Below are 27245 nucleotides of genomic sequence, written 5' to 3' on the forward strand. Positions count from 1 at the left end.
AACTCTCTATCCCTCTCTCTTCCTCTGTAAAAAATCAATAAAATATTAAGAAGAAAAAAAAAGAAGTAGCAGCTATGGCCCACCTCACCTCCTGCTGCAAACACATCAATCACCACAAGGTGGTGAAAGAGGAGCACCATCACTGCAAGGAAAAAGGCAATTTTATTCTTTCAAGAACACACACCAGCCATGAGCAGAAACACACAGGCGGTGCCCGGTCCTAAGCAGGGGGCTGAGATGAGGCCGGGCCTCCCCAGAGCGCGGGCTCCCTGTGGCTCTGGGAGGGGACTCTGTTCCATTAGCACCAGAGGCTGCCGCAGGCGCGGCGGCCCTGAGAGATCTCTGCGTCTCCGCCTGAGAGATCCGGAGGGGCTGGCAGTGAAGGCTCCCTGCAGGCGGTCCCCTGAGTGTGGTTCCCAGGTTCACAGGCCGGCCTGTCCCCGGCCCCCTGTAAACGTGAGTGTGGGCTCGAGGGCGCCGAGCCCCTCAGGACAAGATGAGGGTCCGGGACGTGTGGCTGGGCTTCAGGCGGCCCAGGAGCTGCCGGGCTTTCTCCTGCATGAAGAGCTGGTCCCGGGTCCCCCCGCAGGCCACCATCTTCCAGGCGCTGGTCATCTGGGGGGAGGCAAGGAGGTTACCATCCGGCAGGAGCAGGGAACCCTGGTGGCAGCAGGCCTGGGAGGGGCGGGGGCCGTTTCTGTGACTCTCAGTCCAGAAGCCAATCTCCCTCTGCTCCTCCCCAACTTCCTGGGGAAGTCACTCCTGCCTCTGGGCACGGAGGCTGGACCACCAGACAGGACCACGCCCCCTGTGGTACCAGCTTCCAGTAAGGAGAACCTACAGCCGTGCAGGTGGGGAGGAGGGATCCACACATGCAGACATGTACCCGCGGGAGCTAACCAGGGCAGCCTCCGCCCTCAAGGACAGCCAGGCGCTAAGCAGCTAAATCCAGAGACGAGTGAGACCCCTGCCGTGAAAAGGGGACCTGCGCGGCCGGGGTTGCCTGTACAAGGGCTCTCCGAGGGAGTGGCGTCGGGACTGAGAGCTGAAACCTAAGTTGATCGGGAATCCAGGCAGAAGCAACAGCCTGTGCAAAGGCCCTGCAGGGAGCGGGCCACAGAGCAAGCCCCCAGGGCTGGTGCCACACGTGGGAACGGAACTCACGGGGGCGGGGGCAGGTGGTTGGCTTCTGGGCTTCTGGGCCGCGGCCGGCTTCTCGGGCTTGGCCTGCAGGAAGCCCTGGTTGAGCAGGCTGTTGTCTCCTCGGATGCCGGGCAGGATGAGACTGGAGGAGCCGGATGGCACGTGTGTTGGCTGAAATCAAAACCAAGTGAAAGACTCACCATTTGGCCACAAATTCCAAAAACACCCAGTCACATCCCCAGGCTGTGGGACGTGAGGCACGACGGTAGCCTCCGAGCCCAGTGTTCTCCCGGTGGGAGGTCACAGAAAGATTAAACCAGTGCCCGTTTCAGAGCCCAGCACCCAGCACCCAGCACATGCTCAGGAATGTTTTCTAGGAGGCTGGCTCCTCCCTGCCAGAATCAAGTGGAGACAAGGGTGCTCTGGTTTGTCCCAGGGCCCCTGTCACAGGCAGGGCCCAAGGTGGGGGCCTTGAGATCTGAGAGAGCAAGTGCTGGGTCGGGATCAGCCCAGGCCCACCGCTCCACATCCTGTGCCTTAGCCACTTGCCAAACGGTCTTTTCTTTCCGGTAATTCCTTTATGGGCCTACATGACGCCAGCTGCAGGGCTGGCTAGAGGGACCACGTCCAAACGGAGGTTTCTCTGCAAGGACCGTGGTGACTTGCAAGATCTGCTCAGGAAACCTGATCCATGTGACCCCCACGCCCCTCACTGCCTCCCTCTGGGCGCCTGGGAAGACAGCTCGCCCAACCCCGCTTCAGTCAACACTGTGGCCTGGCTTCTGGGGACCCAGTCTGTGTGCGGGCAGCAGCCCCTTTCCGAGTCGGCTGGGACTGGAGAGCGCCCAGCCCAGGGCTTAGCACCCACCTCCTGGCTGCACTTAAGGCCTGGCCTTGACTCTCCAGGGTCACCCCATGAGTAAGATCCCAGGGAAGGTGGGGGCGGCCCAGACCCATGGTTTTCACAAGCATTCTAGCAAACTCGTAAGCAAAACTTCCTGCTGAGCAGCACGGGGAAGTCACTTCCAAAACCACCAGACACTCCACCCCCAGGCTCCACCCCTGCCTCAGGGCCCAGAGGCAGAGCTCCGGGGAGAGAGGAGGGGGGTGGGAGGGGGGCAGAGGAGCCTCCGAGCTCCCGGTGGGGGCGGCGGCTCAGCCCCTTACCAAGGACAGCGTCTTGGGCAGCGAGGACATCATCAGCTTCCCGTCCTCGTCCACGATGTCGAGAGCCAGGGACTTGCGGACTTTCTTGATGGGGCTCCGCCGCAGCTGGGGGGGAGAAGGAGGCGGTCAGGGCTGGGCTGGGGCCCCGCTGGAGAGGCTGTGCTGGCGGGGCTCAGGGGACACAACAGTGGCCCTGCTGAGGACTACACGCCCAGGGGAGACTTTCCTGCCAGAGGCTACCCTGGGAGCCAGGACACAAACACCAACCATCGCTCAGACGCCCACTCCTCACCCCTGCATGGCCCCAGCAGACTCCCCGTTTCTAACACACACACACACACACACACACACACACACACTCCCACCAAACAGGCCCCAGAAACAATCATCCAAGTCGCCCTACCATCACCAGCCACGAGCAGTACCATGGAGACACGAGCCCCGCTGCTGGCCCTCTATCAGCACTGGTGGCAGGGATGCCCCAGCCACACCCCTGCACTCCCATCCTCAAGTCGGGGTGGGGTGGGGGATCCTGGACTAACAGCACCCCAACCCAGCCGTGTGCCCCAAACAGGTGCAGTCCTGTCTCAGAACCACCATCCGAACAGAGGAGAGGCCCAGGAAGGCCTGGGGTCAAGTTCTCTCTGCCTACAGCACCCCGTGGCCCCAGCCAGGGGGTGCCGCCAGCTGCCAGCCCACCTTCCCCTACTCGCTCCCCATAACCTCCACCTGCCCCCGACCCATTCCCACCTTCCTGCCTCTCCTCAGGGAGAGCCTGTGGGGAAGGAGCACATGAACTCCCGCCATCAGGAACCCGCAGGAAGGGCAGCGGGGAGGCTGGCCTGGGAGAGCCCTGCCCGACGGCCTCTGCCTCCAGGAGCCCCCGCCCAGGGCGCCTGCCAGCTCTCCCCTCACCTGAGCTGAGCCTGCTGCAGCCCAGACCGGCGGCTCCCCCTGAAGGGTTGGTTTCTCCTGGAAGACTCCGTGTCCCTCTCTGCCTCGTGCACCGAGCCACCAGGGTGTCTGCCTCTGACCTCCAAGGGGGAGCAGCCACGCCTGGGCCTGCACTGCTCTCCCCCCTGCACCCGACGCTGACCAGGTAAGGGGCAGCTCCCAGAGGAGGGGAGGCCCCCCAGGCCTCCCCGGGCCAGTCTTCCTGGCGTCCCACTCCCACCGGCTGTCCGGACGTGCCGCCGGCCGCCTCCCGCCTCCCGCGGCTCCTGCCGCGCTGCCCGCCTCGCCCACTCACCCCCGCCTTCCTCTTCTGCTTCTCCGGACGCCCCCGGTCCTCGGCGGCGAGCTCGATGCCGGCCTCGGAGCGCAGCACCTCCTTCAGGTCCTCCTCCAGGTGCGGGGTCTGGGGCTGCGGCAGAGAGGGCCGCGTGAGGCTGCCACGCAGCCGGGTCCCGGGCGGAGCAGGAAGGAGGGCCGGCGCTGCGGCACTGGCCTCGCGCACACACCGCTCACCGGCCTGCCCTGGACAAGCAGACGCTGCCCTCACCGTGCTAAGGGCCACTGCGGGCCAGGAACCGCCGGCCACGTCACCACGGCAGCCCTCACAGCTGTTTCCCCCGCAGGGCGGAAACGGAGGCTCAGAGGGCGAGCCGGGCCCGGGGTCACACTGCCGTGGAATCAGAACCCGGACCCGCTCAAAGCCCAAACCCCTCACCCTGTGTCCCACACTAATGCGGACGCTGGGTTCCTCCCCTCCCTCAGGCAGCAGAGCCCGGAGAGAGGAGAGCGCCCCTAGCAGAGGGAGGGGGGTGCAATGACACCTCAGAGGTCACCCTGAGCCCCTGCACTGTCCTTCGCCTGCCCAGTCAGACCGGGGCCGGGCCCTCCCAAGGCCGCCCGGAGAGCACAGACACGGAGCCTAATCCCCTCGGACAGTGAGGGCCGTGGACTCCCACCAGCGGCACCGCAGGACGGGGCGCCACAGCCCTCTGCCCGGCCTTCGCGAGGACCCCGCGCGGTGAGGGGAGAGGAAGCTGGGCCGCCGCAGGCTGCTCAGACCCAGTGCTTCTCCGCGACCAGCCTTCTCGCCGCCCACTGGAATCCAGAGCCCGAGGTGCCAGCTGCCTTGTCACTGGGCAAGCACGGCCATGTGAGGGCTGGGGGGGCAGGGGGAGCTGGCGGGGTGTCCTCTCTGGCCATCTCCAGCCCACCCAGGAGTGGCTTTCCCAGGCTTTGCAAAGAACCAGCCATTAGGCAAAAGGCTTCAGCTAGAGGAATAATTTGCAACATCCCCAAAGTAGTAGTCCTAACATCTGAGCAAGTCCTCCCCTGTTCCAGCACTTTCCGTGTTCCTCTAGACAGGGGTCCTCAAACTTTTTAAAGTGGGGGCCAGATCACGGTCCCTCAGAGAGCTGGAGGGCCGGACTATATGAACTACTCATTCCTACTGTAACACCTCGGCTGCGCTCACTGCCCAAAAAACCTGGCGGGCCGGATCAGACTCCTCTGCGGGCCGCATGTGGCCCGCGGGCCGTAGTTTGAAGACGCCTGCTAGTACGTACAACGTGCTGGACCTGTTTAGCTCCTTGTGAATGTGTGTTCAGTGTCCTCCACCCCCATCCCACACGCGGAGCCTCCCTGGGACGCTGTGAAGCCGTGCCTCCTCCGCCGCCCGGTGCCGCCCTGGCACGTGGCAGGTGCTCGGGAAAGGTCTGAGGAGCTGAGGAGTAACCCGGCCTCGGTTTCCCCATTTGTAGCACTGGGATAGCGGCTCCCTCCCGGGGCTGCTGGAAGAACCCAGTGAGACCTGACAGGGCTCCGTGAACCGCCGATGGCTGGGCGAGCCCGGGGCCCACACGCACAGGCCTGCGCGCGCCACCTACCAGGGGCTTCAGCGGCCCGTACTTCTCCAGAGCGTTCTTGAACGGGGTCGGTGTGTGGGGCGTGTTGTCCATGGAGTACTTCTGATCTGGGGTCACAAACCTGCCAGGCCGGGAAGGAGATTTAGCGACAGGGCTGGGGACAGTCACCAGACGCTCTCCCAGCCCCCTCCCCCTGGACCTCTGGCCTTGGCAACAGGGAGGAAACCCGCACACAGGCTCTTGTCCTCTGGCACGAGAGGGTCTTGATCAGGGACTGAGAGGAAGGAGCCGTCCCGGGAACAGGAAAGAGGCCAGGAGTGTCCTGGAGACCCAGGCGAGTAAAAGAATCACACACAGAAGGCTGAGGCCCGCAGGGAGGGGCGGGGGGAGGGGTGACGGAGGGAGAAAGGAATCCTGGAGGGCGTGTGCCTCCCCCACCTCTTCAGAGCTCCAGTGGCAGCGGCAGCGTGAGGTGGTGAGGCCAACGCACATGCGGAACTCACCGTCTCCCCGTCTCCTCAGAAGGCCCACAGCGGGGACAGAAACGCGCAGGGAAAGCTTTAGCAGAGGGAAACCTAGGCAGGGTCGGTCCACAGGCAGAAACACTAGGAAGCTTCTAGCACCCGTGGCCCCACCAATGTGTGCTTTCTGCCTGCGAGGGAAAAGCCTGCTGGGGCAGGGCAGCAGAGGCGCCTCGCAGCCAGGCCGTGGGTTGTGGGAAAAACCCCGGCAGAAGGCACGCGCCAGACTCCCCCTGCACGAGGCCTGTGTGACCGGAGTCAGCAGGAGGCATCGCCACAGCGACCCCCACAGCCTCCCCCGGGCGGGGGCGGGTCCAAGCGCGTGAAACGCCCCGGATTACGGAGAGCCCGGGGGCAGAGGCCAGTTCTAGACAGCGCTGCCTGGGGCTGCTGCTCCAGCCACGCCCCTGGGCCACCAGCCACTCCACAGGGAGGCCAAAGCCGGAAGAGTACAGACCATTCTTCTCTTCCTTTCTTGGAACTGAGAGATCGGACAGGGATCCCCCAGTCCGTCGGTTCCCATATCCGTGTTACGTTCCACCCCAGACACACACAGAGCCCTCTGCAAGGATGAGCAGACAGGTCAGCACCGACCGGCCAAATGGAAACACCTCCCAGTTCCCACCACAGTTCCGAGGGATGAGTCTGAGGCATGGCCCCAACGTCTGTGTGAGACACGGAACTTTCACAACAAACGTGGGAAACTCCTGAAGTCACAGTGTCAGCAAGAGCTGGCAGGACAAGCCCGTTAGAGGACTGAGGGAGGCGGGCTGAGAAGGGAGCCCGTAAGAAGGCTTGGAGATGGAAGAAATGCGATTCTGGAAGCCAGAAGACCCAGCAGATGGGAAACAGCAGAAAACATGGGGGGGTCAAGGGGATTGGAGTGGGGCTGTCACCCAGAATTCTATACCCAGCAAAAACCGCTTTTAAAAATGAAGGCAACTTTTCAGCTGCCAGAATCCATCACCGGCAGGCTCCCACTGAAGACGGTCCAAGGACGGCCTGCGTACGGAAGGAACCTGCCACCAGGTGGCAGTAAGGACCCTCAGAGGAGCGAAGAGCATGGAGACCTTTGGAGGAAAACAGAAGCTGGAGCAGCAGCAGGAACATAGATGAGGAGGAAAAGGAGGAAGAGGAGGAAGAGGAGGAAGAGGAGGAAGAGGAGGAAAAAGAGGCCGCAGCGTATCTGCCTAAGGGTTCAGATTCAACAAGATTAAATTTAACTTTGGTTGATGATGGTTCTGAACAAGGACAGCTCTTTCATATGCGTCTGACCATTCTGAACACTGGCACCCTGGAGTTTTATCAATGATAAAGAAAATCTCTGTGCCCTACCAGTATTGTTTAGTGGCTGAGCATCAAACCAGGAACCACGAGGTCACCAGATTGCAGGCTTGGCCCCCCCCCCCCCCCCCCCCCCCCCCCCTCCCCGGTTGGGGGTGAGCAGGCTGCCCATCGATAATTTTCCTCTCTCCTCCCTGTTTCTGTCCCTCCCCGTTCCTTTCTTTTTCTTTTCTTTTTTAAATATATTTTATTGATTTTTTTTTTTTTTTTTTTATAGAGAGAAAGGGAGAGGGATAGAGAGCTAGAAACATCGATGAGAGAGAAACACTGACCAGCTGCCTCCTGCACACCTCCTCCTGGGGATATGCCTGCAACCAATGTACATTCCCCTGACCGGAATTGAATCTGGGACCCTTCAGTCCGCAGACCAACGCTCTGTCCACTGAGCCAAACCTGTTTCGGCTCTTCCCCTCTTTCTAAAAATAAAAAATATTTTTTTTTAAAAAAAGAGGAAAAAATCTTTGCAAAAGTTTGTATTTTTATAGCAAAAAATGTGAATCTTGGGACTGAATAATTAACAGATATGGGTGGAAGCATTTACACCCAGTCAGCTTGAAGAGTCTCCAATGGCCCTGCCAATGAGAAATCTCCACCATGGGGAGGAGAGGAAAATGGGTCACCACAAGGATGGTGTGGCAGTACCGCCAAGACAGCTTACATTAACATGGACTTCATGAAGTGAATGAAGACAATAGCTTTCTGATCTAACACGAAGGGACAGCAGGTCGGACTTGCCAAAAGCTTTTTGTTATCTTAAAACAATTCCATTTTTGACATTTGCAATGAAAGACCAAATGTTACGTGAGGTGACAGTTTGAGCGCTTGGAATTTTTTCAGTTTGATTTGTAGGAATATGACCTTGTGGAATGTTAACGGTAATAAAATTTCTAACACTTACAAAAAAAAGAGAAAGAATTGTGAACATACAAGGAGGCCTACACCCTGTCCGGGCCTGGCAGGCCGATGCAGCCTTCACTCGGACGGAGCAGAGACAGAGCTGGAGGCAGGTCCGTCCTCCACATCAGGCCACTCCAACAGTAGATTTGTGCTTGAAACTCATAAAGATAGAGAGATGAAGTTTTTCATGGCAATGTGGACCCTCTCCATTTCCGAGATTAGAAAACCACCAGATTGAACGATGAGAAGAATCAGAGCAGTGGGAAAGCACCAGGTTATCCGGACAAAAATGAAGAGGTGGCGGCCGGAGGCTGCCTTCCGGTAACAGATCCTCAGGTGTTTTTCCAAGGACGCCCTTCCCCCACCCGTGACCCTGGCCCCGGCCTGCTGGGGGAGGCCAGGTCCCACGGCACTCACGCAGTGTGCTTCTGGTGCAGGGGCGTCTTGTCCCGGTGCAGGGGCGTGGTGACCACCACCTTCTGGCTGCACACGGGGGTGGAGGTCAGCGAGGGGCTCTCCAGCTCCAGTGTGTCCTGCTTGTTCCAGAAGTTCAAAAACTGCCAGGGAGACAAAGGAAACAAGACAGAGCGGTGACCAGCAGGTGGGACCAGACCCTCCAGACACTCCCTGCCCCCCCGCGTCTGCTGACAGAGGGCCCTCCTGACGTGGAGACTCCCCTCCAGCCAGGCGCCAGAGAAAAAGGCCGAGGCAGACCGGCAGGCGCCCACAGGTAGGTTCATGGATCACTGGACTTGCCATGGCCCGTCCCCACTCCTGCCTGCCTGCCGACAGCGCCCTTGGGACAAAGCACACGGGCGGTGTGGGGTCAGCTCTTAAAGGGCCCGGGGCGGACAGGGGACGGCCATGGCGGGCGGCGGCGCTCATGTTGGGAAGGCCATGTGAAGACACAGGGAGAAGCCGCTATCTGCAAGCCACGGAGAGAGGCCTCAGAAGGAACCAGGCCTGCCCGTTCCTCCCAGGACTGAGAAGACAAACCTCCGCTAAGAACTCGGTGTGCTATTATACTCCGTCACGGCAGCTCTGGCGTGAACGGAGCTCCCCCGGACAAACACGCACCCCCACCGCGGCCTGGCCTCAGTCCCTCCTGCAGGTGATGGCGCAGCCACCCGAAACAGGCCGCCTCTGGCCTTGCTCTCTCTCATCCTCTCGGGAGGGAGGGAGCCTCCACACACCCGTTCCTGTCCGGGACGTGGGAACTCTAAGCCCTGCTCGCCCTCCCCCGTCCAGTGCGTCCTCACAAAGCCCTGCTGCCCCATCCCCCCAGTGCCCTGGGCAGTACATACCCGTTACACCTAAGCCCTCCAAGGCTCCTGCCCCCATGCCACCCTCCCCCCAATCCCTTCTGGACTTCACTCTCGCTCGCTCGCCCTCCCCACCTGCACCTGCTCAGACACCATTCTCCAGAAAGCCCGCCCCTGCCCACCTCCAGGAGAGACAGGCCCCTCCTGAGCAGCACTCAGCACAGTCAGCTCTCAATCGCTATCATCAGAGCGCTCTCCGCACTGCAACCTGCGTCAGCTCACTCACCCCCAGCCTGTCCCCAGTACGAACTGCCCTCTCGTCAAGGGCAGGGCTTTCCTGTCCTTTCCCACCTCTGCTCCCCGGTGACCAAGGGGCCGGTAAGAAATAGGTGCTCCATCAATTGACCTCTTACCGAATACTGATCCCCTTCCCTTCTCTGCCCAGTATCAAGCAATGCTTCCTCATCCTCACGGAAGCCTTCCTGATGCCCTCCTCCCCCCCTCAGACGAGATGCAGCAAAATCCGTTTCCTTCATTCCACGCACCACGTTAACGTGGAGCTTTTCTTATTACTCACGGGTCTTCCTGCCAGAATGCAAGCTTCGCGAGAGAAAGCCAGGCCTGTGCCTGCTCCCCCTGCATCGCCAGCCCTCCCACACGGCAGACAGCCCCTGAGGACACGTGCCTGCGCGCAAGGCCCCGCGCGGGGGACGAGGAGTCCGCAAACAGAACGCGGCGAGCAGCCGGGGTGGACCACGCACCTGGGAGGGCGAGAAGGGCAGGGTCTTGACGGGCGTGCTCTTGGGGGTGAGGCTGTTGCCGGAGTCCAGGAAGGACAGGCTGGCGCTGTTCTCCGTGACCGGGGACAGGGCCACACGCCTCTTCTTCTGCCGCTTGAGCACGGACGGCGGGGTGCCGACGCCCAGGCCCCCCACCTCGGTGCTGGGGGAGATGGGGATCAGCTCGCCCCGGCTGCCCCGGCTCAAGTCCGAGATGGTGTGGCCGTCCAGGCGGTACTCGGTCACGCTGGGCCCCGGGGCGATGGGCTGGCGCGGCGAAGGGGCCGGCCACTGCGAGGGCTGGGGCTGCTCCGGGCTGCTGTGGACGCTGCCCTCCGGGGACGGCTCCTCGGGGAGGTCAAACTTACTCAAGTCACACCAGCCATCGGGGTCCTGCCCAGAGAGGAGGGGTTAGTAATCGCTGCAGCCTGTCTGCTTTTCTCCCAGCTGACATGAGAGGGCGTCCTCACTGAGTGCCAGGTCTGACCCCACAGCCCAGAACCATCACGGACAATTCCTCCCCTTTCCCCAAGGAAATAAATGTGTATCTTCTAGGCTGCATATCTGTGCTTGTAAGTAAAACTGAAGGTATGTTGTGCATAAGGCTACTATGGCTGTTACTTTAAAAATGTCCCATGCATGCCGAAACCGGTTTGGCTCAGCGGTAGAGCGTCGGTCTGCGAACTGAAAGGTCCCAGGTTCGATTCAGGGCATGTACGTTGGTTGCGGGCACATCCCCGGTAGGGGGTGTGCAAGAGGCAGCTGGTCGATGTTTCTCTCTCATCAACATTTCTGGCTATCTCTCGCCCTTCCTCTCTGTAAAACATCAATAAAATATATTTAAAAATAAAAAATAAAAATGTCCCATGCACTATTTAAACAACAACAACAACAAAAACCACACACACAAAGAAACCCAAGTATCTGTCAATAAGCTCAATAAATAAAACCTCACTGAGACCCCATGTTCCCCTCCCAGCTCACATCCTCTATTGGGATTTAGAATTTACCGTTATCATGCATTTCTAGTATTTTGCGTGTTTTAAGATGAGTATAAATTACTTCTAGATCCTGCTTTTTGTTCAAACATTTAAAATGTCTATAAAGCAGAAAATTTGCTGAAACCGGTTTGGCTCAATGGATAGAGCATCGGCTTGGGGACTGAAGGGACCCGGGTTCGATTCCGGTCAAGGGCATGTACCTTGGCTGCGGGCACATCCCCAGTAGGGGGAGTGCAAGAGGCAGCTGATCGATGACTCTCTCTCATCAATGTTTCTAGCTCTCTATCTCTCTCCCTTCCTCTCTGTACAAAATCAATAAAATATATTTTAAAATAAATAAATAAATAAAATGTCTATAAAGCAGAAATAATCATGCCTAATTCTATTACATTGAGTTAAATGTTTACTATGAATAAATGGTGAAAATTTTCCAACTTTTGTAATGATTTTTTTTTTTTTCAAAATATATATTTGGTTGTTTTTTTTTCAGAGAGGAAGGGAGAGGGATAGAGAGCTAGAAACATCGATGAGAGAGAAACATTCACCAGCTGCCTCCTGCACACCCCCTACCAGGGTATGCCCGCAACCAAAGTACATGCCCTTGACTGGAATCAAACCTGGACCTTTCAGTCTGCAGACCGACAGACACTCTATCCACTGAGCCAAAACGATTTTGGCTGTAATGATTCTATGACTGCAAACTACTCCATCATGTGATGCCAGACAAGCCTCCTGACCTCCGAGCTTGGGATCCCCTTACTGGTGATGAGCCCCCCCACCCACTGCACAGGGCAGTTAAAGGCCGAACAGAGAGCAGGGACGCAGGCAGCCAATAACAAGGCTGGCACACAGCAGGCACTTCAATGTCAGGTACTGTGATTACTGAGCACTGATCCTGCCACACCCTGGGTGCTCCCCTCCCTCCTCTGTGCCCAGGAACTGGAGGAAGATGCAGAACAGGCTGAGGATGGAGATGGCAACACCATGAAGTGCCAACAGCGCCAGGCACAACTCTCATCTCAACAGTCCCCGTAGGGCCCCCAGGGACCGAGCCCCATACGGCAGCCTCGGAGCTGGTGCTGCAGACTGAAGAACGCTCAGGCCTGCTTCTCAAGATAACATGAAAACTCCTTGGCGTGGAAGGGACACGGCAGACAGACCCTGTAGCTGGGTCTAGTCCCAGCCACTGGGCTAAAAGATGAGACCCTGAGTCAGAGGGTTTTAAAGATAGCTCCCTAGGGACTGTGCCACCCAAACACCATTAAGCAAGCACTGAGAGCACAGATCAATGGTCAAGATCACCCCGCTGGCTTGCTGTGTGACCTTGAGTACACAACTTGACCTTCCTGAGCCTCAGTCTCATCTACAAAACAGAGAAAGGACACAGCTCACCAAATCCTGGGTGGACTGTACACCAAGCTCAGAGGCTGGCATTTAAGAGATGTTCAATGAATGTCATTGTTGTGGCCAAGGAGGGGCAGGGCCAAGTGGGAAGGTGAATGTACCAAGCTCCACTGGCCCGGAGCTCAGTGTCCGTTAGATTCCTGAGGGAGATGTAAGAGAATGTCTGTGCCGAGGACACATACTGAAATGTTAATGGAGAAAGAGGAATGACGTCTGTCTGTGACCAGCCAGGCCTCTCGCCCATCACCTCCTGAAGCCACTCCACTGCACGGGCCTGGCTGATGCAGCTGAGCTGGGATGTCACACCCAGAGGGGTATCTCCCGCTCAGAGCTCTCTCCCGGGCACAACCCACAGCCAGCGCGCCGCAGGGCTGCACCTGAGCAATCAGATCCCACTCACCGCTCCAGCCCCACCAGCCCCAGGTCCCTCTCCGGGGACTCCCAACCATCTGTGGTGCTGCAAGCACCACGCTCAGCTGCACTGTGTCATCAGCTCAAACACCCTCCCCGCCATCATCCCCCAGGACTCAGTGCAGCCTCCCCTGGGCAGCCCTCCCACACCACCCCGTGCTGCCCATCAGGCGTCAGGAGCCTCCGGAGGGCAGGAGCTTTATGGCCGCTCCATGTCCCAGCCCTGGCTGCAGGCTGGCACTGAGCATCTGCAGGAAATGCTACTGGGAGAATGCGTGAACACAAGGATGCCCGCCCAGGAGAGGACTCCCCCACTGGGGGTGCTCTGGGCCCGCTGGGAAGTGCCGTGACCAACATTACCGACTCGATCAGGTCCAGGGCCTCCGAGAAGCTGGAGCCCTCGGCCGGGATCAGGAGGTTTGCCGCCTCCACCACCCACTTATAGGGCAGGCCGATCTCTAGCGAGGAGCCCTCCTGGTCTTCGCGCTTGGGGGTGCTGTCCAAGGTCTCCGGGGTGCCCGCTCGGTCCAGCTCTGCAGGGGCAGCCTCCTGCTCCTCCACAGGGGTTGCTGCCGCGGCCTCCTCCTCGCTGCTGTCCTCTTCCTTCATGGCAGGGAGCGCCGGGGACCAGCTGGCCCCAAGACTTCCCTGATGGACACAAGGGCACAGCATTTGTGGGGTTTGTGTTATCAGATAAAGATCATGCCATATTAATTATGGCACAACAGAACAAAGGGCAGACAGGTGTTAAGTGGCACGGCGATGGGTAACCCTGCCATCCACCCTACCGACCAGCCTGGAGCCAGGCCAGGGCTGGGCAGCCCGGGCAGCCGTCTCACCTGGCCCTCCGAGGGCTGGGCACGCGGCGGACTCTCCTTGTCCTCGAGCTCCAGCAGCAGGCACAAGGGGGGCTTGCAGTCTTTGGACTCGCTCAGGAAGCCTCCCGGGTCCACCTTCCTCTTGATGGTGGAATTCCAGTGATTCTTCACAGCATTGTCTGTCCTGCGGGGGCAAGCGAGGGACCTCTGAACCCCATGGCCTGGGTGCCACCAGTCACATCACTGACCACCCTGGGCTGAGCTCGCACTTCTGTCCACGAGGGTTCAGTCTGAGGAGCTCGACGGTGTCTTTTAGTTTTATTTATTTATTTTTAATATATTCTATTTATTTTTTTTTACAGAGAGGAAGGGAGAGGGATAGAGAATCAGAAACATGGATGAGAGAGAAACATCGATCAGCCGCCTCCTGCATACCCTCCACTGGGGATGTGCCCGCAAACGAGGTACACGCCCTTGACCGGAATCAAACCCGGGACCTTTCAGTCCGCAGGTCGATGCTCTCTCTATCCACTGAGCCACACCGTCTTCGGCTCGAAGGTGTCTTTTAGCTCTAAGATGAAGTCACGCACGTTTCCAGCACTTGCAGACTCCCAGAGCATTCCCACCCAACGCTGCCAAGTCCTAGTACCAGGAGCAGAGAAGTGCTCACACAGGAGGCACTTCTTGCTTTGAGCTCCAAGCAGAGCACTCTGCCCTTGGCTTGCGAAGAGAGAACAACAGTGTGGCCGGGCGACCAGCCTCAGAGGCTCTCAGCCGCTGGCCACTCCGCTGCGGACCACCAGGAAACGCCCACACACAGCCTGCACCACGTCAGGGCCAGACTCTGAGTCCCCATCGTGCTGGGCCCTGTCCTCTTCTCCTCCACCCTCCTCTCCCAGGCACGAGCCCCTTCCCTCCACACACCCCTGTACCTCTAACCTCTGCGTGTCAGGTTCCTTCCAGGAAAACCTGACCCCAAACACCTCCAGCCCTCCCGCCCACAGCGACCAGAGCGGGGTGCTCCCAGCTGTAGTGCACCTCGTGCTCTTGCTCTCGTGTGTTTACGGAGTGCCCACTACACGGCCAACACTGCTCTCCAGGCACCGGGGACACTGCAAGGAGGATGGGCGGCTGCATTCAGCGTCTCCTCTAGTAGGAGAGCCGGGCGCCGGGGTCTCATTACAATTGGGGGACAAGCTGCTCAGAGGACAGGCGGGACCGACCAGAGGCCGGAAGGGAGAAAGCTTCTCTGAGGAAATGACACTGGTGCTGAACACCGAAGGGTGAGAACACGGGCATCAGGCAGGGGTGCACAGGGGCAGCTCAGAGAAGAGCTCACTGTGTGTAACGGAGAGGGACCAGGCAGGGCCGGGGGCGTGAGCCGGGCCAACAGGCCGCAGAGGGGAAGAGGGGTCGTCAGCCCCAGCGCTGGGAGGAGCTCCGAAAGGACAGCACGCTCGGGTCCGAGTGTGAGACAGACGGGTGTGTACTTCAAGGGAAGTCAGCAGCTGCCACTCCACTTCCTCTACCTCTTGGGAGGCCAGTGTCATGAGAAAAGAAGGATTTAAAATACAGCAGAACAAGGTAACAAGGCACAAGGACAAAGAGGACAGGGCAGAAGACAATAGCAAACGACAGTTTTATGCTTCCAGAAACTGGAGAACATGCAGGGGCACCATAAGCCACTTCGGAGACCGAGAACTGATCCGGAGGGAGATTCTGGCAAGAATGCAGCCAAGCCGACACCGGTGTGGCTCAGTGGATAGAGCGTCGGCCTACGGACTCAAGGTTCCATTCTAGTCAGGGGCATGTACCTTGGTTGCAGGCACATCCCCAGTGGGGGGTATGCAAGAGGCAGCTGATCGATGTTTCTCTCTCACCGATGTTTCTACCTCTCTATCCCTCTCCCTTCCTCTCTGTAAAAAAATCAATAAAATATATTTAAAACAATAATAAAATCAAATATTTTTTTTTTAAATGGAGCCAAGTCTTCCCAATGCTCCTTGCAATCCCAAGAGGCTCAGGGCTTGGAGGGACCAGGCCCGGGGAGGAGCAGGATGAAAACAGAGCAGAGGTTGGCATGTCCAGATGCCGGCCTTGACCTCATAGGCAGGAGGGAGGTCAGTCTGAAGGACGCATGCGTGTCTGGGTGACATGGACCACCCCAGAGGAGACGGGAGGAACCTTCAGCCGCACGGCTCTCCCCGGCCGGGGAGCCTCCCTCGCCCGGCCCCCCGGTCCCCGCGCCCCGGAGGCCGCTCACCGCCCCGGCAGCATCTTGGCGATCTCGGCCCAGCGGTTGCCCAGCACCTTGTGGGCCTCGCAGATGATGCGGTCCTCCTCCTCGGTCCAGCAGGACTTCTTCACCTCGGGGTTGAGGTGGTTGTGCCAGCGCTCACGGCACTGCTTCCCCAGCCGGCCCCTCAGGTGCTTGGCGATCAGCGTCCACTGCTTCGTGCCGTACTTCTTCACCAGCTCGATGACCTGGGAGACAGGCCCGGTGAAGGCGGCACACCGGGGCCTCACCGCAGCCCCGAGAGGTGCGACGGATGGACGGCCGGACCGGCCGGCGGAGGACACACGGCCAAGCTCCGGCCAGACGCCGCCAGGGCAGCCTGGCAGTCCCGTGGCTCACGGGTAAGTGAAGGCAGGACGCTGTGTGCAAGACACTGTCCCACTGGTTACCTTCTCGTCTTCCTCTTTGGTCCACGGCCCCTTGACGAGATCTGGATTCAAGACCCTCAGCCACCGGTACTGGCATTGCTGGTCAGTGCGGTTCTGGGGGGACAGGGATCGTGAGAACTGGGGGGGGCAGCCCTGCACATGCTTAACCCCTGGGCTCGGGGGACCGTGGCCTGGGCCAGGGGGCTCAGACGGGTCTTGTCCTGTTCCTGGAACCACCACACACCCCGTGGCCACGTGTCGGAGTAACCGTGGCTTTTCTTCACTACAGGGACCGGAGGAACTGGGCGAAGAAGAACGCTATGGAAGCCAGCTGGCTTGCTTGCTTCTGGACACTGTTGTTTCCCCGAGCTGCTATTTTAATGGGAGGGAGATGAGGAGTGGGGCAGAAGGGGTCTGGTGATTCGGTCTCCGAGTGACCCAAGAAATAAGCCAGACAGGCTGAAACCGGTGTGGCTCAGTGGATAGAGCGTCAGCCTGCGGACTGAAAGGTCCCAGGTCCGATTCCGGTCAAGGGCATGTACCTTGGTTACGGGCACATCCCCAGTAGGGGGTATGCAGGAGGCAGCTGATCGATGATTCTCATCGATGTTTCTAACTCTCTATCCCTCTCTCTTCCTCTCTGTAAAAAATCAATATATTAAAAAAATAAAAATAAAAAAAAAGAAAGCCAGACAGCAGCTCCAGCCACACACCTCTCCAGAGCAGACGCCTGCAGTCCTGGGCGGGGGATCTGAGGGAGACAGACCCCTGGAAGGAGCGAAGTACCACCTCCCCTCAGTGTCAGGCTCACTACTGAGAAACTGAGCACCGCACAGGAAGACACGCAAATATGCCCCCGATGACGTGCCACGGTCACAAGCTGCAGGCGTCCGAGCCTGGAGGCCACAGGCTCGCAGAGGCTGCTGCGTGCCGGTGCCCCATCAGGGCGCCTGGGATTCCACGTTGGTTCGAAGGGCCTGGGGGTGGGCTGGGGGTGGGCAGTTTCAGCAGGAATGTCATCTCCTTGTTTTCTGCTAGTCTGTCCCAGGAACGCTGTCCGGTCACTCAGAACGGGCCCTGGGGGCAGGAGGCCACAGACGGGCTGCACTCACGGGGAAGTGGCTGGCCAGGAACTTCCAGTCTTGCTGTCCGAACTGCCTCACCAGGGTCCTCAGCTGCTCATCCTGCCAACACCAGAGAGAGAGCGAGCTCAGCTCACAGGGCTGTAGGCACAGCCTCAGCCAGCGGTTCAGCAAGACCTCCTCGGAGCCAGGCGCTACAGTCGAAGCAACAACTCACCTTGAGGGACTTACGGTCCAGAAGGAGACGGATCCAATCCAAGTCTCCCTCCCACAGACAGAAGTAAAGCCACGATGCTGGGGGCATGGGGAGGTGTGTGGCGACTGCCTAGTCAGGGAGGAAAAGGGACAGGCCCATCCCGAAAAGCCCAGTGTGGCTGGGATGCAGGAAACCCAGGAGAGAGAGGCAAGCTGCTCTTGGAGGGGGCGGCGGGCCCAGACCACACACGGGATGGGTGCGGGGCTCCGTGCTATGTGATGCAAAGCCCTGATGCATCTGAGCACTGGGGGACCCAGTCCAACAAGCTTGCTGGGAAGTTCACTAGGGCAGCTGCAGGGAGAGGGGCTGGGAGAGGACAGAAAGGACAACAGGAGGCCATTCCAGGCCCTCGGGCCAGAGACGATAGTGACACAGCTCTGGAGACGGGGAGACACGGGCAGAACTTGGAGCAGTCAGAAGGCAAAGCGGTGTCTGTCACAAATATTCTGCAAATGAACTATGACTCACACAACACAGAGTCTCAGTATCATCATGACAACGAAGCAAGACAGAGCCCTGGCTGGGGTGTTCAGTGGTTGGAGCGTCCTCTGGTACACCAGAAGGTTGTGGGATTGGGTTCCCAGTCATGCCACATACCTGGGTTTCAGGTTCGATCCCGTCAGGGTGAGTATGGAAGGCAATCAATGAATGTTTCTCTCTCCCTCTCTGTCTTTCTCATATCAATGTTTCGGTTTCTCTCCCTCTCCCTTCCTCTCTCTCTAAAATCAGTAAGTATATCTTTGACTTAGAATAAAAAAAAGAAAATAAATAAATAAATAAAGCCAGACATAACAACAAACACTGTATGGCTCCATGCATATGAAATTCTAGAAACTATAAACTAAATCCGTGGCTGGCAAACCGCAGCTCACAAGCCACATGAGGCTCTTTGGCCTCTTGAGTGTGGCTCTTCCACAAAATACCATGGCCTGGGCGACTCTATTTTGAAGAAGTGGTATTAGAAGAATTTTTTTTTAATATATTTTTATTGATTTTAGAGAGGAAGGGAGAGGGATAGAGATAGAAACATCAATGATGAGAGATCATTGATCGGCTGCCTCCTGCACACCCCATACTGAAGACTGAGCCTGCAGCCCAGGCATGTGCCCTTGGCTGGAATCGAACCTGGGACAGAGCAGGCTGATGCTCTATCCACTAAGCCAAACCAACTTAGGGCAAGAAGTTTAAGTTTAAAAAATGTGGCTCTCAAAAAAAATTTCAGTCATTGTACTGCTGATATTTGGCTCTGTTGACTAATGAGTTTGCCGACCACTGAACTAAACCATAGGAACAAAAAGGCAGTTGGTGGTTGTCTGAGGTCAGGGGTGGAGGGAGGCAGGATGGACAGCCACGGGAGCATGAGATGCTTGGGAGCAATGAAAACGTCCTATAAGGTGAAGGTGCTGAAAGATGGCAGCGAGGGCGCCTCCTCCAAGGTGTTCCTGGTCCTTTGAACCCAGCCCCTTTCCTGTGAATTCCTTTTTTGTTGACTTTTGCACTACTTCTTTGTGTTTAGAAAGAGAGGGAGAGGGACTCCATTTGTGGCCCTATAAATTCTGAGTGGTAATTCCACTTTTAAGCCAGAGGAGTGTTGGCTAAGACATGTGGAGAGGCTGGCGTCGATTACTTCTGAATGGAACGTGCTGGCTCCGCACCCACCTGCTCGGTGCTGCCCTGGCCCTCGAGGGGGGCCACCCAGGGCCGGGAAACGAACCCCTCTCCCTGGAACGCACACGGACCCATTTCAGCATGAACAAGCAAGAAGTGTGCAGAGCTTGAGAATGCTGGTGGCAGGTATTTAAAACTGCTTCCAAAATGAGAGAAATCAACGTGACTTGAAGCACACAAGCCTGGGGGGGGGGGGGGGGGTGGTGTATTACGGGAAGCTTCAGCAGGAGAGTCATTTCCTTGTCTCCTGCTCGGCAGCAAGCCTGTCCCAGGAACGGAACGCTGCCTGGTCACCCTGAGCCTGTCCCCGGGGCAGGAGGCCGCAGAACGTGCTGCCCAGGAACGTACACAGTGCTGTATCTATACAGCGGGAAATTATCCAGCCTGGAAACAAAGGGAGTTCAGACATATGCTACAGCATAGGTGAGCCTCAAGGACGTGACGCGAAGTGAAATAAGCCAGTCACAAAAGGGCAAATACCATGATTCCACTCATGACGAATTAGTGTTTACTAGGTATAAAGGTTGTTTTGCAAGATGAGAAAGTTCTAGAGATTTGTTACAAGTGGGAATACACTTAATACTACTGAACTGCACACTTAAAAGTGGCACACACACACACACACAAAAATAAAAGTGGCACAGCGGTAAAGTTAATGTCCTGTGTTCCCTTCCCCTCCCCTGCTCTCTCCTGGACAGAAGAAAAAGGCCACCACAGACACCCAGGCCCTAAGCTGCAGCCTGGCCAGTTTGGCACCGCTGGACCACGTACCATAAATCCTACAGCTGAGCCGGCTCACACCGAGCCATCCCCAGACACCCCGGCTTCCTCTGCCGGCCAGCCCGGCCAGGCCCACACCCGCCTTCCTCCCGTGTCCGTCTCCAGCACCACTGCCCCCCAATAGCCGGCACAGACACTGCATTTCACCTCCAACTCCGCCAGGGCCCAGGACGCTCCTCCATCTGTTACCTCCTCCCTGTACGGCCCTCCCCGGCACCGTCTCTTCCCTGCCCCAGGCAGCGCCCTCCCCTGCTCCCAGCACTATTGCTGGGACCCACATTGCCCCAAACCTCTTCTCCACCCTCCACACAGCAGGTGAGCTCCTCTGAGGCCCAGCGAGGTCCATGTCACAACCTCCAATGGCTCTGCACCGCCAGCTGAGTGAGCCCATATTCTGAGCCTGGCAGGTGAGGCCCTCCAGAAGTTAGCCCTAACCTATCTTTTCTAACCACTCTCCTTCCCCTCCGCTTCGAGGATCCTTCACTCCAGCCACACAGGGCTCCTCTGCTGGCTCTTCTCCGCCTACAATCCATTTCCTACCTGACTTGCCCACGGTTTTGCACACTTCCCTGACGGCTGGATTTCCAAACCCTTCTCCAGGACACTTCCCCCGACCTCTCAAGACAACAGGAGCCTCTCCTTCTAAAGGTATTTCAACAATTACCCGCCTGCCTGCTGAGTTTCCAAACCCTTATCCATGACACTTCCCCTAACCTCTTCAGACAGCAGTAACTCTCCCCTGAAGTATTTCGGTAATGACTAGTGCCTCCAGCGTGCCAGGAGCCTCAGTGCGAACACAGATACCGATCCTCCCGGCGCCAGGAAGACCCGTGCATTCAGGGGCCGGTGCGCAGTCTTCTCCTCCGTCCCAAGCTGAGAGCTGCTCTGGGGAAGGGACCCCGTCTTACTGATTCTTCAAAGCTCACAAAAGCTGAGTATTTCCTAGACCCAACGGGATGAACAGAAAGGCTGGCCTAGCACCCCTCTGCAGAAGCATCTCTATATATATAGAAGCCGAAGCAGCCGGAATGACTGGTCGCCATGATGCGCACTGACCACCAAGGGGCCAACGCACCATGCAGGAACAGTCCCTCCTGGAGGTCAGTGTGCTCCCACAGCTGACCTCCCCCAGCTGGCCAACCTCCGGTGGTCCCTCCTCACGGCCCCTTTCCCAGGGGGTCTGAGGGCCAACCTCCCATGCCCCATTCCTCCCCTGGCTGGCAGCCTCCATCGGCCCCACCTGCCACAGTGCAGAGGCAGCAAGGGAAGGAGGGAGGGAGGCGGGGAACCACACAATGACAGTGTCAATGTCCAGCAACTGTCACCTCCTCCTCTCTGGCCCAGCCCCGATCGCCAGCCAGGTCTAGAGAGCCCACCCATGCACGAATTTTGTGCACTGGGCCTCTAATATTTTATAATGCAAGAGGGATTCACAACTCCTACAGTAAAATAAATAAATAAGGCCAGCAGGCACCTAAGATGGTACAACCAATTCGGAAAAAGGTCTGGCAGTTTCTGTAAAACTAAACATACACCCATCCCATGGCTGGCCCTCAGTATCTGCCCAGAGAGAAAACAATCCTCAAACAGACTTAACAAGCCTCCTCGCAGCAGCTCCATCCACCCAGCCAACAACTAGAAAGAGCCCAGCACGTGAAGCACGTGGCATACCCACCCAACGGATTACTACTCAGCAATGAAAGCAAACCAATCAGTGAACCACACAACATTTTGCTGAAAAAAGGAGCCAGAGAGAAAAGAGCACCACTGTATAATTCCACTGATAGGACATTCGAGGACAGGCGAAAGAGGCAGAGCAGCGCAGCCTGGAGACGGGAAAAATGGAACACAGAGGGGATGTTTTGTTAAAACTGTTGAGCTGTTCACTTTTAAAAGGTGGTATGTAAATTACACTTGGTGGTACGTAAATTACACTTCCAGAAAGGTGACTAAAGAGTAAAAAAAAAACCAATTCAGAACTTGAGGTCCAAAGATACGATGATAATAATAAAGGGGGCTGCAGGCTTGGCTAAACCTCCGAGCAGTTAAAGGACAAGAAACACAATGATTATTCAGGATGCAGAACAAGCCAGCTCCCAAGAGACACAACAGTGACTGCTGGCCCTGAGGTCTGAGAGACACAAGTGGTCCCTCCCACAGGCGTCCTCAGTATTAGAGTCCCCAAGAATGCTAGGAGAAGAGGCCACTGGGAGAATCAAAGACCCAGCCACTTCTTCCATCAGCTTCTCCTCTTCACCACACCCACAAGGCCATCATGCACACACACACACACACACACACACACACGCGTACACACACCCCATCCCCGCTGCCATCACTCCTGCTAGAATCGCCCTTCCGTGTCACTCACCTCCTCGTGGGTCCATTTGACCTTGCACTTGCTATCCCTCTGCTCTGGCACGTCTGAATCCGTGTCCTGGTAGTGCAGCTCATCCAGCTCCTCACTGCGGGGAGAGCAAGCCAAAGGTCAAGGACACCCGTCTCCATGTCCTGCTGCATGAGGGACGGACAGCGCCTGGACAGGGGCCAGTGACTTCCAGGGAAAGGGAAAGTTTTGTGGGAAGCACGTTTTTACTCTTGTTGCTTTCAAAAATACAGGTATTTCCATCCTTTTAAAAAGAAATTTTTTAATGAAATGGGGTTATGAGCTATTTTCATCTTCTTCTTATTTGTTTTCAGGTACACCCTAAGGATTAGAAAAGCTACAAGAAAAAAGCAGTTGCAATTTCACTAAGATTATGGTATTCAATCAAAACCAGACACCAATTTAAGATTTTCTCTTCGATAACAACTTTTAAACTTGCATGGATGTTCTGAATACTAAAGCTGATGGTCCTAGCCGGTCTGGCTCAGTGGATAGAACACTGGCCTGAGGACTGGAAGTTCCCAGTTCAATTCCAGTCAAGGGCACATGCCCGGGTTGTGGGCTCAATCCCCAATAGGGGGCATGCAGGAGGCAGCTGATCAATGATTCACTCTCATCAATGATATTTCTCTCTCCCTTCCTCTCTGAAATCAATAAAAAACATATTTAAAAAAAAAAAAGATTAAAGATGATGGTGTCAGTCAATATGACGTACCAAAATTTTAAGAAATATTGGTTATTTGCCAAAACCAGTTTGGTTCAGTGGATAGAGCATCAGCCTGCGGACTGAAAGGTCCCAGGTTCAATTCCTGTCAAGGGCATGTATCGTGGTTGCAGTCACATCCCCAGTAGGGGGTGTGCAGAAAGTAGCTGATGGGTGTTTCTAACTCTATCTCTCTCCCCCTTCCTCTCTGTAAAGAATCAACAAAATATATTTTTAAAAATATAAAAAAACAAAATGAAATATTGGTTATTTGAAGAAAAAAAAACACACATTTAAAATACAGTATCTTAGTAAATATGTTCATTTTTGTGAATCCCTTTCCAATCCCTGCCTATACACAAGCATAGCTCGCTTTTCTAACCGGCAATTTTCCGAGTTGCTCCAAACTTCTGTATTTGATCAGGTTTAATTAAATCAGGTTAGGAAAATCGAGATCATGCTCTCCACCTCCAGGTGTCGGGTGCTCCCCTCTCTGTAGTGGGATCTGCCTCAGGTGCCCTTTGTAGAGTCCATTCCTACGTGGAAAGAGCCTCATCGCCAAACAAGCAAGGCCAGAGCAGACCGTGCATGAAGGGGACTTCCTTCCATGTCCATCTTCCTCTGCCTCCTCCAGAACTCAGCCTCTTTCCTAAAGTCAGCCTCTCCCTAAGCTCCTAGGGCACCTCGGAAATTCCATTTCAGAATGCAGCCCCAGCGAGGGCTCTCCCCCCCTCTCCCCCGCCCCCATCCTGGGAACAGCCTGCACCTTTCCCTTCCCCCCTTTTCCCAGACAGGAACTCTAAGGGACCCCCTGTAATCAGGGGGCCATGGGCGGCAGCAGCCCATCCCAGGCTAATCCCCTGACCTGTCTGACTTCTCAGTGAGCCAGAGCAGCCCTGCCTAGGATCTCCTATTGCTTCTTCACTCTCAAAACCATTAAAAAAAAAAAAAAAAAACAATGTAGGCCTCGGGCTTCCTGCCCCCTTGCCCCCATGGACAGAGGTCAGCGCCACCTCCACACCTGCGGGGTCTCCGGGGGTTGGCCCCAAAAGGCCCCAAATGTTTACTCAGGAGAACGTCCCGCCTCAGGCATGAATGAGCACACCATGCTGCCGACTAGTAGATGAGAAATGCCCATTCGCGTGCATTTTTTGGAAGGAGGAAGAGGACAGATTGTCTAAACCCAGCAACACATTAGTCACAGGAGGACCTGGAATGCAGCCATGGCCAATCACTCCTGACCCAATCCGTGAGGCCCTCCACCACCCCAGAGCGGAAGACGAAAGTCCTGTGAGACACTAGTGACAAAATGCAGCGGGCTTTACAATCAGCTGCCCCCGGCCTGTTTCCGACAGAAACCACACCCGGCTCCTGACAGAGGCTCAGCAAAGGTTCCTTCAAAGGTGAAACCTGTCTGCAGGAACCCGCTGCCATGTTTTACTTGCTGGAGACAGCCACTCAGCTGGGAGGATTCATTTCAATCACCGCATGGCACTGACCACCCCCGTCCCCTGCGTCCTCCTGTCCCCACTGGACAGAAGTGGAAACTGAGGCTCATGGGGGTTATGCTATTTGCCACGTCCAGGGCCGGGTTCGAAACCTGCACCTTCCAAGTCCTCTCCCCGGCTTGAAAGGCACAGGCCATGACAGGGGTGGCAACCACGTGTCGGCCACACACACCCTCTCTGTGCCCTCCCAGGTGCTGGGCGCCGCTCCAGCTGCTGAGTCAGAAGCTCAGTAGGAAGTGAGACAGCTGAGGGGAAAGCTCCAGCGAGGGGCCCGAACGGAGGGTGCCTGCAGGGTGCGGGGTGAGAACGGAGGGTGCCTGCAGGGGGCCGGGTGAGAACGGAGGGGTGCCTGCAGGGGGCCGGGTGAGAGGGGAGGGATGCCTGCAGGGGGCCGGGTGAGAGGGGAGGGGTGCCTGCAGGGGGCCGGGTGAGAGGGGAGGGGTGCCTGCAGGGGGCCGGGCTGCAGAAGCCATCCCTCCCCGGCATCCCTCCCCCGGGTCCCAGGGGAGAGGCAGCTGGGGCCGGGGTGGTGGGGATTCCCTGGAGTGACACTTCCTGGGGCAAAAACCGGGACGGACCTGCCCGCTGCGGCCAGAAGCCGCCGGGAACGGGAGCTGGCCTGGGAGAGTGTGGCCTGCGGAGACCCCGGGCCAGGCGCCCTGACCGCTGCCGGGCGCAGTGCTGGGAGCTCCGGTCCGTCCTCTGCCCGGAGGCAGCCACCCGGAGGGGGGGAGGGGGTCCATGGGCGGCCCTCCTGCGGGGCGGGCCCGGGCCCCTCTTCCCTCCGGCACCCAGCCCCGAGCCCGAGGCCGGGTTTGGGCTCAGCTCCGCCCCTGGCCTCGGGGCAGTAAGTGAAATGCGGACCGCAGTTCCGGCCCGGCTCCCGGCCGGGGCACATAAGCCTTCGTGCACCCCCAGAGGCCCGCCCTCCTCCCGGGAACAGCAGGCGGGTCTCTGCAGCCGCCCAGCTGGGCCGCCATCCGGGGGTCTCCCCCACCCTCCCCGCTCCCCCGGAACCCCTCCCCCGGCACCCTCCCCCCGGCACCCCTCCCCCCGGCACCCTTCCCCTCCCCCCGGCACCCCTCCCCCGGCACCCCTTCCCCCGGCACCCTTCCCCTCCCCCCGGCACCCCTCCCCCGGCACCCTTCCCCTCCCCCCGGCACCCTTCCCCTCCCCCGGCACCCTTCCCCTCCCCCCGGCACCCTTCCCTTCCCCCCGGCACCCCTCCCCCGGCACCCTTCCCCCCCGGCACCCTCCCCCCGGCACCCCTCCCCCGGCACCCTCCCCCCGGCACCCCTCCCCCGGCACCCCTCCCCCGGCACCCTTCCCCCCGGCACCCCTCCCCTCCCCCCGGCACCCTTCCCGGGCGGGGAGAGGGCAGGGCGCTCCGTGCTCCCGGAACTGGGGGAATGCCCACCGGGAGCCGCAGCGCCCATGGGCCGGAAAGGCAGCGCCCCCCGCTCGGCCCCGCCGGGGGAGAAGCGCCCCCTCTGCCGGGGCCCCGGCGCCCACAATGGCCCGCCCGCCGACCCGCCGCGCCATTAGGCGGGAGACGACGTGACATCACCGGGGCTCAGCCCGGATCCCCGGGACCCACCGCCCGGGCCCGGGGCCCGACAGGCGGGAGCCCAGCGAGCGCGGAGCCCCCAGGACCCGGCTCCGTGCGCCCCCGGCCCGGCGGCCTGGGCGCAGGGCTCCCCGCGGGGCCCGCACGCCGGGCCGCTCCGAGGGTGAGGCCAGGGGGTGCGGGCAGGGTCGGGGTGGGGGGGTCCGGGGAGGGGGAGAGCCCTCTGCCGCCCGCCGCCGCCGCTCACCCGCGCGTCCGCCGAGACATCCCCCCGGCCCGGGCCGCGCCGCGCCCGCTGCCGCCGCGGAGCCCGGAGCGGGAGCCGGGCCGGGGCGCGAGGCGGGCTGCTCCGGGCTCCGGGCCCGGGCCGCGCTGGCGGCGTCGCCGTGCCGCCGCCGCAGGAGCCGCCGCAGGAGCCGCCGCGGGAGCCGCCGCCGGAGCCGCCGCCGGAGCCGCCGCGGGAGCCGCCGCCGGAGCCGCCGCGGGAGCCGCTGCAGGAGCCGCGCCGGCGCGCACAGCACTTTCCTATCTCCCGCCAAGCGCGGCCCGCCGGCTGGCGCGCGGGGCACGGCGGGCGGGGGCGGGGCCTCGGGGCGGGGCACGGCGGGGGGCGGGGCCTCGGGGCGGGGCACGGCGGGTGGGGCGGGGCCTCGGGGCGGGTGGGGGCGGGCTTCGCGGGCGGAGCTCCGGGGGCGGGGCTTCGGGGCGGGGCTCCGCGGGCGGAGCGGGGCGGGGCTCGAGGACGGGGCCGCTCCGGGCGGCGGCGGCGCGGATCCCTGAAGCCCGGGTCAGGGCGGACCGGGGCGGGGCGGCTCTGGGCGGGTCGCCGCGGGGCTAAGGACCGGCTCGGTGTGGCCGGGGTGGCCCCGAGGCGCCCGCACCCGACCTAGACCCGGGCTGCGCCTTCCCGCCTGCTTTCCCTGCAGCCGGCAGCCGGAGTGAGCCCCCCAAATGTAAACTGATCCAGCTTCTCCGGGACTTAAATCTCCGCCCTCTCTCCCTCTGGGTAAAACACTCCGTAACCCGGACCATAGCCTTCTGCCCGATCCCCCACCACCACCCCACCCA

The 27245-nt window shown here is 58.9% G+C and overlaps 1 protein-coding gene across 1 annotated transcript; it reads right to left on the reverse strand.

Annotated features, from left to right (window-relative positions):
* Nucleotides 1-486: 486 nt before the first annotated feature.
* Nucleotides 487-26557, reverse strand: MYBL2 (MYB proto-oncogene like 2). Its single transcript, XM_036418875.2, has 14 exons — nucleotides 26425-26557; nucleotides 22385-22478; nucleotides 17340-17411; nucleotides 16249-16341; nucleotides 15827-16047; nucleotides 13585-13747; nucleotides 13106-13393; nucleotides 9912-10322; nucleotides 8306-8445; nucleotides 5148-5247; nucleotides 3560-3673; nucleotides 2311-2415; nucleotides 1165-1314; nucleotides 487-615 (listed from the first exon to the last, which is right to left on the reverse strand). The coding sequence occupies exons 1-14, from the start codon at nucleotides 26442-26444 to the stop codon at nucleotides 487-489; spliced, it is 2100 nt and encodes a 699-aa protein (XP_036274768.1). The 5' UTR covers nucleotides 26445-26557.
* Nucleotides 26558-27245: the final 688 nt, after the last annotated feature.

The sequence above is a fragment of the Pipistrellus kuhlii genome, unplaced genomic scaffold, assembly GCF_014108245.1.
Source record: "Pipistrellus kuhlii isolate mPipKuh1 unplaced genomic scaffold, mPipKuh1.p scaffold_m20_p_6, whole genome shotgun sequence".
Taxonomy (NCBI): Eukaryota; Metazoa; Chordata; class Mammalia; order Chiroptera; family Vespertilionidae; genus Pipistrellus; species Pipistrellus kuhlii.